Source organism: Serinus canaria, chromosome 6, assembly GCF_022539315.1.
Source record: "Serinus canaria isolate serCan28SL12 chromosome 6, serCan2020, whole genome shotgun sequence".
NCBI classification, from domain to species: Eukaryota; Metazoa; Chordata; class Aves; order Passeriformes; family Fringillidae; genus Serinus; species Serinus canaria.
Genome location: NC_066320.1, coordinates 945,130 through 957,452, shown reverse-complemented (window position 1 = coordinate 957,452; position 12,323 = coordinate 945,130). Strand labels below are relative to the sequence as shown.

Genomic DNA, 12,323 nt, shown 5'->3' with positions numbered 1-12,323 from the left:
TCCAAAGGTGCCAAAAAAAGCACTCACCATCTAAATACTAACATCATGTTACTGAAGCTTGTGTTTCTCAAATACCAAAAAGTCTCTCTGTTATTTGTTGGGGTTTGCAGGTTTGTTTTTACATTTTCCCCTTGGAATGTGACAGTTGTGAAAGGAGGAGGTTTACTCTTCATAGTTTTAAACTGAAAGAAGGTAGGTTTAGTTTAAGTAGGAGGAAGAAAGTCTTCGCTGTGTGGGTGGTGCTGCACTGGCACAGGTTGCTCAGAGAAGTTACCCCATCCCTGGGGAGTGCTCAGGACCAGGCTGGACAGGGCTTGGAGCAACCTTGTTGATGTGAGGTGTCCCTGCCCATGGCAGGGAGTGGATGATCCCTTTCAACCCAAAGCATCCTATGATTTATGAGTATTTTCCTGATGATTTGCCACAACTTGGCTTGCTCAATTTAATCACTTCTCTAGGAGTCTTTCTGGTTATTTTACCACTGACAAATGGCTTTTGAACCAGTATTTTTCTGCCACTGCCTGGGTGATGCTTTTTACAAGACTGTACTTTATAACATTAATTTCTAGATATATTGAAATAATTGATAAACATCTTTGTTCTGAAATGCAGTTTGTACACAATACCTAGAGGAGCTATGTCATATCTTGTATTTGAGACAAGAAAGAAAAAAGTAGGGCAAATTCTTTTATAATACAGGAGTAACAGCATAAATGAAATCAAAAAAAAAGAAGTGGCTGTGAGGGAAAATAGTAAGGAAATTATCAGAAAACACTGTGGGAAGCCATGGACTAGAATTTCTGATTACAGGGAGGGCAAATGATCATTGTTTATCTGGGAAGTTGGATATGTTTTTGTTTATGACAGCTTGACTGAGACAAAAGGAATATCTTGCCAGGTATTTCCCTTTGGTTTTATTCTTCTGCTGAAGTTTTTAAAAAGAATCTGAACATCAAACTTGAGCAATGTGCAATAATGTCACTGCCAAGGAATCACATGGCTTACATTTTAACATCATTGTAATAAATTCCTTTTTCATAACTGTTAGCATAGTATTCAAAATACTGAGTTCATGACATATTTCTAGAACCTTCTGAAAAACATAGGCTAGTCTTGCTAGGTGTAAGGAACCTCCTTGCTAGGCTGAGCAGGACAGTACTAAGGTGTGCAGTCGTGCTGTCTCTGTTGGAGCTGTCCTCAGTCACTATCACAGTTGAGGCAGTGAGGGGACAGAGGACAGCAGTAGCCATATGCCAGGAACTTTTCTGATGGGAAATTCAGATCAGTATATTCTGAGATTTAGCTTAACCCAGAATAATTTGTAGATTTTAGTTCTAGACTTCCTTGCACAGAGGTTTGTTTCCTTTGAAATGACTGCTGCAAGTCTTTGTGTTGCTGTTGGACAGGTGTTTGCTGTGCCTGAGGTTCATTTCTCATCACGGCATCGCTTTGCAGTCAATACCAGTCTCTTTTGCCTCATTTGCCTCTTTTCAAGGCCAGTGTACTGGAAACAAGATAGAATCTCCCAGGAGTTTTTCAGTGAACTTAGCATGATCACATTCCTGCAGTTTGAATTCTATGCACATGCTTCTGGGTGAGCCCACACTGGTGCTGCAAACCACCCTGCAATCTGCGGTTTGCAATCTGGACAATTTTCTAAGTGAGAACGGGCTGCAGGGTTTATGAGCAGTTTTAAATGTTTTCTTTGTGATCGGTTTCACATTTCCTAGATCAGAGATCACACAGCAAAAATTAGTCAGGGGTTTCTTATAAAACATTTTACAAACCTTTATTAATAGAAACAGAGACTTCCACTGCCACAGAAACATTTTATGTTAGTACAACGTTTGTTCCACATAAGCTACAGTAGCTGTGAGCTTATGTCCAGCTCCACTGGAATTGGAATTGGCTGTCTATACGTGGCTTTCATGGCACCATTTACAGAGGAGAATAAAAAACTGATAAAGCTGGGAGAATTACTGATTCATTTAAGGGATTAAGGAAGGGTGAAAGTGAATGAGAGGGCTAATTACGTTTTTACAAGATATTTGAAATGTAGGCTACAGTGAATGCATAGGAATGTCCTGTACTGCAGTAGTGAAGTAATGTGGAGCTGTGTGAGATGGGACCCTGACACACAGACAGACAGACAGACAGACACACAGAGAGCTGTGTGAGATGGGACCCTGACACACAGACAGACACAGACAGACACACAGAGTGCTGTGTGAGATGGAACCCTGACACACACACAGACAGACAGACACACAGAGAGCTGTGTGAGATGGGACCCTGACACACACAGACACACACTCCCATTTTCAGGGCCCCCATTTTCACCCGCTCTGTGCTGTGCCCACCCCGCGCAGCCCGGGAAGGTTTGGAGCGGGCAGTGCCGCTGGGGGTGGCCCATGGCTGTACGTCCCCACACGGAGTTCTAAACGTGAGTGCTGCAGGCGCCTTTCGGTGACCTGGTGGTGGAATCCCGCTGGCCGTGCCGCTGCCATTCCGCCGTTTTATCCATTGGAATTCCACCTTTTGGCCGCCGCAGTGCTGGGCGCTGAGGGGAGGGCACGGGCAGGGCGGGCGGCTAAAGCCACCCATCACCCTGAGTTTTGTGCTTTGTCGTCCACTTCGAGGTGGTTTTTCTCTTCTGAAACCGGGGCGCTTTGGTGGCCTTGTGCTTTAAAGACTAACTTCGTGCAGCATAAGTTCTAAGTAAGTTCTAAAATAGCCATCTGTGAGGCAACCACAGAAAACAAGATGTTTGGAGGTTTTTCTCTGGGTTTACGAGATTTTCAGTGCCAGTTCTTGCAGACAGAATGGCAGCGGCTGAGGTGAGGGGGTGCGGCTCAGTGGTGCTGAGGGACAGACAGCCCGCTCTGGGCTGCTGCTTAGGTCGCTGTTGGGGCTTGTTTTTTTTTTTTAAACGTTGTGCTTGAGTTTTAAGCTGTCGGAGATGGAGTGTTACACTAATCATCTGCTTTTGGATTATTAAGAATGATCAGTTCAGGCTGGGAGGCCGGACGGGTCGGGGTCCACGCTCACACCGTCGTCGCTCCCAGGAGTGATTGGGAGAAGGAGGAAAATGCAGCTGGATCCACTGGGAGGCAGAGCTGGGGGTCCTGTCCTCACCAGAGCAGCAGGGATACACCCCTGTTTCCCTTCTCGGTTTGATGTCCGGACTGGCTCTAGCTTGGCTGGGATGAGGGGCAACAAAGGTTCTCAGAGTCTCTGCAGGCTCTGGACCTTTTTCCTCATGTCCAGACATTACTTTGATCTCTTAATTCTGTGTTGGCTCGTTGCTTTAGGGGTTTTTGTCTAGGTTTGGTGAAGGGGTCCCTCCCGTGGCATGCTGGGTCTGAGGTTATTTTGCATGTCCTCTGATGTCCCCTCCTTTCACTGTCCGAGAAGGGCCATCCACCTGGCCCAGGCAGGGTGGTACTGATACAAAAAGGGGAATTCTCAATAAACAATAAAGAGTTAACGACTGACGCTTAACAGGTGATTACAACATGAAGTTACCAAAGAACTCTGCCGGCAATCAGCTTCCCAGCTCAACTTGTAACTCTGCAACCTTTTAAAAAAAAAAAAAAAGGGTAAACCCTTTTTTTTTGCTCATAACTCTTTTCATTTTTTCAAGTCCTGTTGAGTGGAAGTAGGACAATAAAAAGTTCTTTTTCCAGAGTTTGGAGGGAGCCATTTGGGTACTGCAAGAGAGAGTTAACTTCTGAGAAGCTTTGGAAGTGGGACTGGTTTTCTTTCTGAAAAGCTGCTACTTTAAAATAATTCCTTAAACACACATGATGTGTTCTTGTGTGAGGTGGGAGGGCTTGATGGTTCAATACTAGATTAGCTGCCTTAGGCTCTGACTTGCTTTCTTAACTAAATTTCTTCTTTTAAACTGGGAGATGGACTTGTACTTGCTCTGGGAAGGCTTTCAGAGTGCTGGCTTACAGATATTGCCACTTGCAGAATATTAAAAGCTGGATGACCTTTGCTTTTTTTTTTTTTTCCCCTTTTTTGGGGAATATTTGACTAACGAGTAATAAGAAAACATAAAAGGATATATCCATGCATATGTTTGAATCTTGCCTGTGCTTTATAGACAAAAAAGACCTGAAATTTTGAGTACTCTATTGACAGTTTATTGTATGTGTTGTATTTTCCTCTTTATTACTGAAGTGCAGGAAATTGAGGGTTTCATGCAGTTTTGAGAACGGTTTCCTCCATCCTGATCCTTATTGAGTTCCACTGGTGATAGATGTTGATCTTGCTAGTGGCAGGCAGTTAAGGGCAATTAATTAATTTGTTTATCAGCACTTGTATGTACCTCATTCTTTCAAGAGCTGTGTATTCTGGCAGGGAGTTGTGATTACTCCTCCTGCTTTTAAGGTATTGGCTAATTGTGCGTGGCTGGTGTCCTCCTGCTGCATGGGTAACTGCTCTCTGATTTGCCGTGTCTTGAGGCTGAGGTAAGGAAAAGGAGAAGGCTATGTGATTACAGAACTGGAGTAGCCCCCTTATCCTTTTGAAAACCCTGCTTTCTTCTGGTGTAATACACAGCATGCTTCTGGAAACCCCCTGTTGCTAACACTGCAGTAAATGGTGCTGAGGGGGAGTATCATCACTTAGTTCAGCTTTAGAGCTTTGACTTGCTGTTATGTTCAGCCTGTGGAAGGAGCTTTCTTCAGGGATCAGAGGCCACTTCACAGTTACTGCAGTGGATTGAGGCTGCTGCTGGGGCAGAGGGGACATTTTTTGGAGAGACTGTTAGTGAGACACAGGTCACAGCTTACAGGCAGTATCTGTTTTACTGGAGTCTTGGGCTAGCTTGCCAGAACTTGAGTATAATAAAAATACAGTATTTGTTCTTGGATGTACCTAGAGCTCAGAGTCTAGAGAGGGAATACTTACCTGAATTCTTCAAATGTAACTGGGACCTAAAGCAGTGAGAGGAAGCTTAGTGGGGCTCTGGGTCAGGCCTGACACCTTTATTGAAAAGGAAATGGATTCTGGAATTTTACTGGGCAGAGTTCTCCCTTGCATGTGTGCTGTGTTTGTCTCACAGTGTAGGTATTACCTAGTTTCCTTTTAGTTGAGGCCCAATTTATCAAGGCAATCTCCTAGATGAACTTGTATGAGATAAGACTTGTCTGAGCACATGGAACTTGAAATAAAGAACTTGCAGTTATGTCATTAGGAAAAAAAAAACAACCCTGCAACAAAACTCAACAATCCAGTCCATGGGTATTTATGTATGCTTTATTAATTACACCAGCAGAATATTGGCTATGCTTGGTAGGAAACAGTTGAAGTTCCATAATACTCTGAGGAGTTTGAACCATCTTAACCAGGTGGTTGGTAACACCTGCAGGGCCAGTGATAAGCCTCAGGTGTAGCACGTGTAGCTAATTTTGTCAAATTAGCAGTACGTTAGGCAGCAATGTAGCAGTGCCTAATTCAGCTCTGCAGAAAGTGGAAGGAGATGGAGACAGGTAAAATGAAAAACAGTGCAAAAGAAACTGAAAGGAGAGTGAGGAAGCTTGCAGGTGTGTAGTTGTCTACTGTAGTTAAGTTAACAGATTCAAGAGTCTTTCTGAAAGAGTGGAAGATGAAAGGCTAAAGGAGGCAGGGAAAGCAGCACAATCCATGTTAAATGCATGTTTGACTTGAGTTTGTAAGTTTTTCTCCACAAAAGTAAAAGCTGATAAAAGGAGTGTAACTTTTGACCTGAGGTATAACTATTTGACTTGATCTGGAAGGAAATTAAGTTTTATGGTAGAAAATGGATTGGAGAGCAAGCAGCATTGTGATACTACTTTATTGCCCACTGGAGGTAAGTTTTAAGTCCACAGGAATGTGTTTTTTCACTATAAACAAATACTGTAGTCTATGTAAGTTTTATTAAGCCCATAAAAATGCACATAGTAATCATAAATGCCTATAAAAATGCAGCAATGACTGGAAGGCATACATCAATGTAGCCTTTCCCTTGAAAAAGTATAGAATCATTATTTAATGTTGACCTTTGTGGTTTTTTTCATGGCTCTTTTTGGTATGAACAGTCATTTTCCTCAAAAGACTTCTTAAGTCTTCATGAATAAAGCTCGTTGTAGAAACTGAGAACACATAAGAAACCTGTAGAAGATATTTCTGTATACCACAAAATTAGAAGCAGAAAATACATTTTTTCATTTATGGTTTGAAGAGAGCAGGCTAACAGTTATAATCAGTTACTGTTTATAATTTATATTGAAAGCTGTATTGACTGCTGTAATGCTGGAATTCAAATGTTATTCCTCAGCGCAGTGTTCAGTTGCTCTCCTGCAAATGAAATATCATCTGAATTGTGATTATCCAGGATTAACCTCTACCTCAGTGGGTTGATTACTGGGCTGGTTTTGTGTCCATTTTTGCACTGCCCTCCTTAGACCTTTTTAACTCCTTGCCAGTGCCAGGGAGAACACTACACATGTTGAGGTAATGTTCTTTAACACTCTGTCTCGTTAATGTTCTTTAGAGGTGTCTATAAGAAATACTCTTGCTTGGTTTTGTGGAAAACCAGTAAGTTTTTCTGCTATTTCCTATGTGTTAAAAAAAGAGGCAAAATGATAGGATCAGTACTCTAAACTTCCTAAAGACTGTATTTGAAGTTTTGTGACACACAAGTTCATTTTTTCGTGAAATCTGAAACATGCTGGTTTTTATTTTGGTAACACTTCCCCAGTATGGTACTAAGAATTTCTGTAGGGTTGTCAGTGGGAGGGATTGGGTTGGATCAGAGGGTTCTTCACACTAGGCTAAAAAAATCTCAAAGTACAGACTTGGGGCTTACCCTGCAGTGTAGTGAAGGACCTGGATCACTTCAGGCTAGGCAGAACTTTGGAAGGTCCTTCCTCAGTGAAGCAGCTTCTTGACAGGAGGTATTTAATACAAAACAGGAAATCTTCACCAAGAAGAGGAAACAGAAGCTTTTATGGAATTAATGACTTAGTTATCCTTAGTGATTTACAGTCAAAGTGCCTTGGGACTTTGGGTAAAATAATGAAAAGAATCTGAGCTTCTCTTGGTGGAGCAGAAGGGATCACATCTAGAGAACATGCTGCTTCATTTTGTACAATTTATAGAAGAATTTAGCTAGTTAGCAGACAATCTGTTCCTGAACAAATACTTATTTTTGGGAGTTAATGGAGTGAATTTGACTGAAAAAAATCCTTTGGGGTACATCTAATTCTTGCTGTGCAGTGTGGACAATATATCAGCAAAGCTGTTCTCAACTGCAAATGAAACAGGTGGTGAGGCAGTGCAGTGACTGTTTACTCCTCAAAAATCTCACTTTTGCATTTTGTTCTCAACCTGGAGTTAAGTCTGAACCAGGATTCATTCCGTAGCCTCTGTATTGCATCCTTAAGTCATGGCTGGAACATCTCTCCCAAGGATTTCTGTCCCTTTCCAGCATAAGACCCCTCCCAGGGAAGAGGCAATCTTACTTTGCTCGTGAGCTCCTGCTCTCCCCGAGGCTCTGAAGGCATTGGGCACTGTCCCTTTTGCCTACAGAAAGGATGTTAGGTTATCTCTGTTACGTTCAGCAATAGATAGCTTCAGGTAGCTGGCTGTTAAGAATTACCACACCTCTCTGGAAATCCACTGGAGGTAATTAGTGGCTCTCCAGGGAGTTTAGCCTAAATGAGTTTTCTGTTTTGCATTAATACCCAGTGGAAAGCATTGGGAAATCTGAGGTTGATTGAAGCTTGAGCCTTCATCTTTGCTTAAAGCCTTCATCCTCTGCCTGGGGAGGAAACATTAGGGGATCCAAGGTGTGAATGCACTTGTGTGAGCATAGGCAAGGGGAAAAGTCTTCCACCCTGAGGAAGTTTGGACAACAGAGTGAACTTGTTCATGTGTAATATATCTCTCATGGCCTTTAAGGGCATCTTTCTTTGCCTTTCAGTTGTTTGATAAAGAGTAGGAACTGAAAAAATGGGGACATGAGTTTCCAGTTGTGCTCTCTTTGACACACAAGTCCCATGTAATGTATAAATCAAGGAGAGCAATATGATTTCTTGAATTATCTTTTTAACCAAGTATATCTGCAGTACCCAAATTTTACTCTTCAGCAATTTCAAGCCTGAAAAGTTGTTGTGTCATGATATTCTAAAGAGAGAAACCCACTCCCCAATACAGAAAGATAAACTCTCACCCAATAATAAAAGCATCAGTTAAAGTGCCTGTAAGAAGCTGTTTAATAACTGCAGGAATAAAAGAAATGTGCCTTGGCGTATCTTCTGTGTAGAGATAATGGGCATCAAAAAATGCACTCTTGTACCTTCAGAATTTAAAAATCCATCTGGCTAATGAAATATTTTATCTACTGCCAATGCTGCACTTACATGCTCTGTTCAAAGTCTTATTTTCCCACTGCACCTTAATTAGTGTATTAATTGATGTTGCTAAACCCCATCAAGGATGGTTTGTTCTCTGTTTGTTTTCAAGGAAAACTGTATAACTGCTTTCTTAGTGTCTTTAAAATGTTTGGAGAAAATGATAAAATTTTTTTGGGTAGAGTTCTGATTCCAATCAGACCAGCCGACAAGAAAGCTTTTTATTTGTCCTGACAAACTTTGCTCTCCAGAAGGACAATTATTTTCTGACTGAGAGCAATCTTGGATTTTTTTATTTTGCAGTTTTGTTTCTGAAGCTGCAGTGTACTTGGGTTTGAAGTCCCCTAGGGGAAGCTAGTTTCTTCCAGAGAATGCAAAAGATATGTGATGCATTTGTGTAGTTTATTCTGCTTAGGGGAGAGATTGTGGTGTAATGAAGATTTCTCAGATTGCAGAAACCTTTTGAGATGTGTGATAGATGACAGTAAGGTCTTATCTGAGCTAGGGCTTGATTTTTTCTTATGGACTATAGACATTTATTATTGCTGAAACAGCTTGTCCTTCTTAGCAACATTATAGCCTCAAAAGAGACCTGAGGTTCACACATGCCCTTGCTCCTGCTTGGAAAAATACACACAGGTGTTTGTCTCCTTCCATGCGATTTATTTGAATTATTGTGGTTTGGATTTGTGTTAAGAAGATCTCTTCAGGAGCTGCTGAGGGAAGTACCAACAGTGAAAGTGCTGATGGCTGAGGCCATGTTAATGACTTCCAGGGATCTGAATTGTCTTTGGGTGCAATAGCTGTGAGCCTCCCCACCTACTGCTGAGACTGACTGAAAGCCCTTTTACTTATGCATAAGGTACATGTGGACTAGTGCTGCTTCCATGCCAGGAGAAGAAAATTCTGCCCATTTTCTCATGGAAGCAGAAGCCTTATTAACATTGATCAAAATGAAAGGCAAAGGTCTAAATTTGCTGCTGGCAATGCACTGTAGTAAAAACTCCAAATACTCATCCAAAATACAGCATGTGTTTATTCCAAAGTAGCCAATGCTACTTTGTTTAACTTAATAGATATTTTTAAGACACCTTATGTCAATATTACAAACCTCTGTTTCCTGTTGTAAAATGGCCTAATGTAAATTCCTAGTGCTTATGCCCTAGCCTAGGTTTGTTGCTTGTACTTTGAGAATACTATTCTGAAATGGACCATCAGGAGGGAATGCTTAGAGCTGAAGGATCAGGAGGGGAAGCACAAGATCAGAAAGTTGTTCCTCTTTGTATTCAGAAAACCCTTATTGCTGTTGACTTCAAATAAAAAGGAATATCTGTGCATTAAGAGCTCCTTCCCAACCTGAGCATGCTTTGTCTGAGAAGAGCCACACTTTTTAACCCTTATAATCTCCCACATGATCTGGTAACACTCACAGAATTTGTCCCCAGATGCTGGTGTGTTACACTGAGCCATTGGCACCAGTTGGTTTCAAGTTCACTCTCATATTTTGCATGAGGGCTGGAGTACATGATCTCTGGGAACCTCTTTCATCCTCATTTATTATTCTGTGACTGTGACACAATTTACATCAAGGACTGTATTTGTACTGAAGTGTTTGAGCCAGTGTAACTAGGAAACAGGAGAAAAAGTTGCTGTAAACTGTCTGTATCTGCCTTGCTTGCTCATCATGACAGGGACAAAACTGCTTAGAGCAGTTCCTCACTGATAAACAGGAGCTCCATCTTGCACACCTTTGTACTGGATTCCAAGAAATCAAAGTAAAGTTTTTCTTGAAACTGCCAAATGCATTTGAAAAACCTGAGGAACCTTATGGTAAAGAAAAAACAAAAGCTACTGAGAGTTTTTGTCCTGGTGGAATGGCTGGCATTGCCTTTTTATTTTACCCTTGAAATGTTACTGCTTTAGACATAGAAGAGTTCTTTAACTCAATCGTATTTGCACTGAGTCCTGTAGAGTGCTTCATTTTACGTAGGTGGTGTAGGAGTGAACACAGATTTAAATTAGGGATTCACAAGCACCTCAGCTGCTGGGGCAAAGGAATTAAAATACTGAAGCCAGTATGAATTAATTGTTGAGACCAGTAGTGAAAACTTCTGACCTGCACTCCGAGGAAAAGCAACTAAATTTTTTTTTTTTTTTTTTTTTTTTTTTTGGAGGGAACAGCATCTATTAGGGTTGTATTGTGATGATACAAAGTCATTGGTGGGTAGTTTAAGTTGAAGAGTCAGGAAGGAAAGCATAGAATCAAACCCATTTCTTTCAGATACTGCATTAAAAAATCAACCTATGACAATTTACTTCAGATAAAAGAGATACAGTGTTAGTGCATTGATGAAAACTGAAATTCTTCAGATTTACCCATTTTTTTAATGTGGAAAAGAGAACACATCACATGGGTAGGGAACTAGTGAATTGTACTGGAATACCAGGGAAAGTTGTACAGAGTATTTTTGTGTAGGCACAGGTGTACATGGAAGGCCCTGAATTCCAAATCTCATCCACTTCAGAAAATGTTTCTTAATCTCTTCTGAATTTTCAATAGGAAAAGTAATTTATTTGTCTATGCACTGACTAATGCCTTGTAATTACTTCTGTCAATTAAGTAAGAATAATAAAAGCCTTTGGTGTAGTAGATTATTCTTGAACTAGTAGTGGTGGTGTCCTAAAATGCTGATAAAGGAAGATTTGCTTTTATTTCATGGCAGCTGCACTGTAGAAGTTGTCTGAGTTTTGGGTGACTCCAATGACTCTGGCTGGCTGTGTTGGTATTTGCAGCCCTGCAGATGTTGGGTCTCAGGCCGTTTGGTCTGCATTAACATTAGAGTGGCTGTGGGCAGTGCAGCTACTTCAGGGAGGGCTGTGATGGTTGACAGGTGTGCAGTACTTTACAGAAGGACTCAGGACAGTAGGATAAAAAGATCTTCTGGATCCCAGTGTCCCAGCCTCTCTTGTACCTTTGTCAGACCTGTCTCTTTCAGCCTGTTGAGATTGATTTGGAGTGAGATACTTTTTCCTTCATCCCTTTAGACTTGTGGAGCACTGTGGTAGAGATTTTTACTTTAAAGGAAGCTTTATCTCTATGGTGTATGTTACAACAGAAGATGGATTTGTTCTTTCACAGACTTCAGGTTTCCATATACCTTGTCACTGTTGGTTGCACTGTGTGTGCTGTGTGGTTTGATCATTTCAGTTGAAAATCATACCACTAACTAAAAGAAGAATTTATTGATAGCTCAGGGCAGAAATTACTTTGTAATTAATTACATTAATAACATTATTAATGTAATTAATTACATTAATAATGTTATTAATGTTATTAATTAATGATTGCAATTAATTAATAACAATATTAATTTTATTTGAGCTTTAAGGTCTTAAAAGAACAGTGTAAAAGCTGGTTATGGTTTGAATGGCTCTGAAAAATTAAGGGGCACGATCACAGGCAATCTGCTAAAAACTTAGGCTCTTACTTTGAAATTTACTCCTATTTTTTAAACACCACTCTGCAGCTGTTACCTGCTGAGCCTAAATTGGGGTGAGGTGGTAAGATTTCTCATCACTGTCACCTCTTTCCACAGCTCTTTTTCCCTCCTGCAGTGTTTCCCTGTTCAAAAACATTCTTTGACAAAATATTTCTCCCCCAAAATGAAGGCTTTCTAGCAGAGCCGTGTTTTGGCAGGTTGGAAGTCTGAGCAGGAATGTTTGCTTACAAGGCTGATTGCTAATTTGTCTCTTTATTTTACTTAAGGTTGCCAATCTTGCTTGTTCTTTGTCAACAAATGAAGATGGAACGAAGATTGTCCAAACGGCAGCAAATCACGTTGAGACTTTGTGCCCCCAGGTAGGAGGTGTTCCCTTCATTCCCACTGTTGCATACACCAGGGTGTTGTCACACAATGCAGATGTTTCCTTTTGTTCCTT

General features: G+C 41.0%; 1 protein-coding gene across 1 annotated transcript in view; it reads left to right on the top strand.

Annotated features, from left to right (window-relative positions):
* Positions 1-12,323, top strand: part of CTNNA3 (catenin alpha 3) — a 422,479-nt gene that overhangs the window by 262,941 nt on the left and 147,215 nt on the right. Inside the window, exon 10 of the mRNA XM_018920823.3 lies at positions 12,151-12,243. Within this exon, the coding sequence (XP_018776368.3) occupies positions 12,151-12,243 (93 nt within the window). The remainder of the gene's footprint in view (positions 1-12,150; positions 12,244-12,323) is intronic.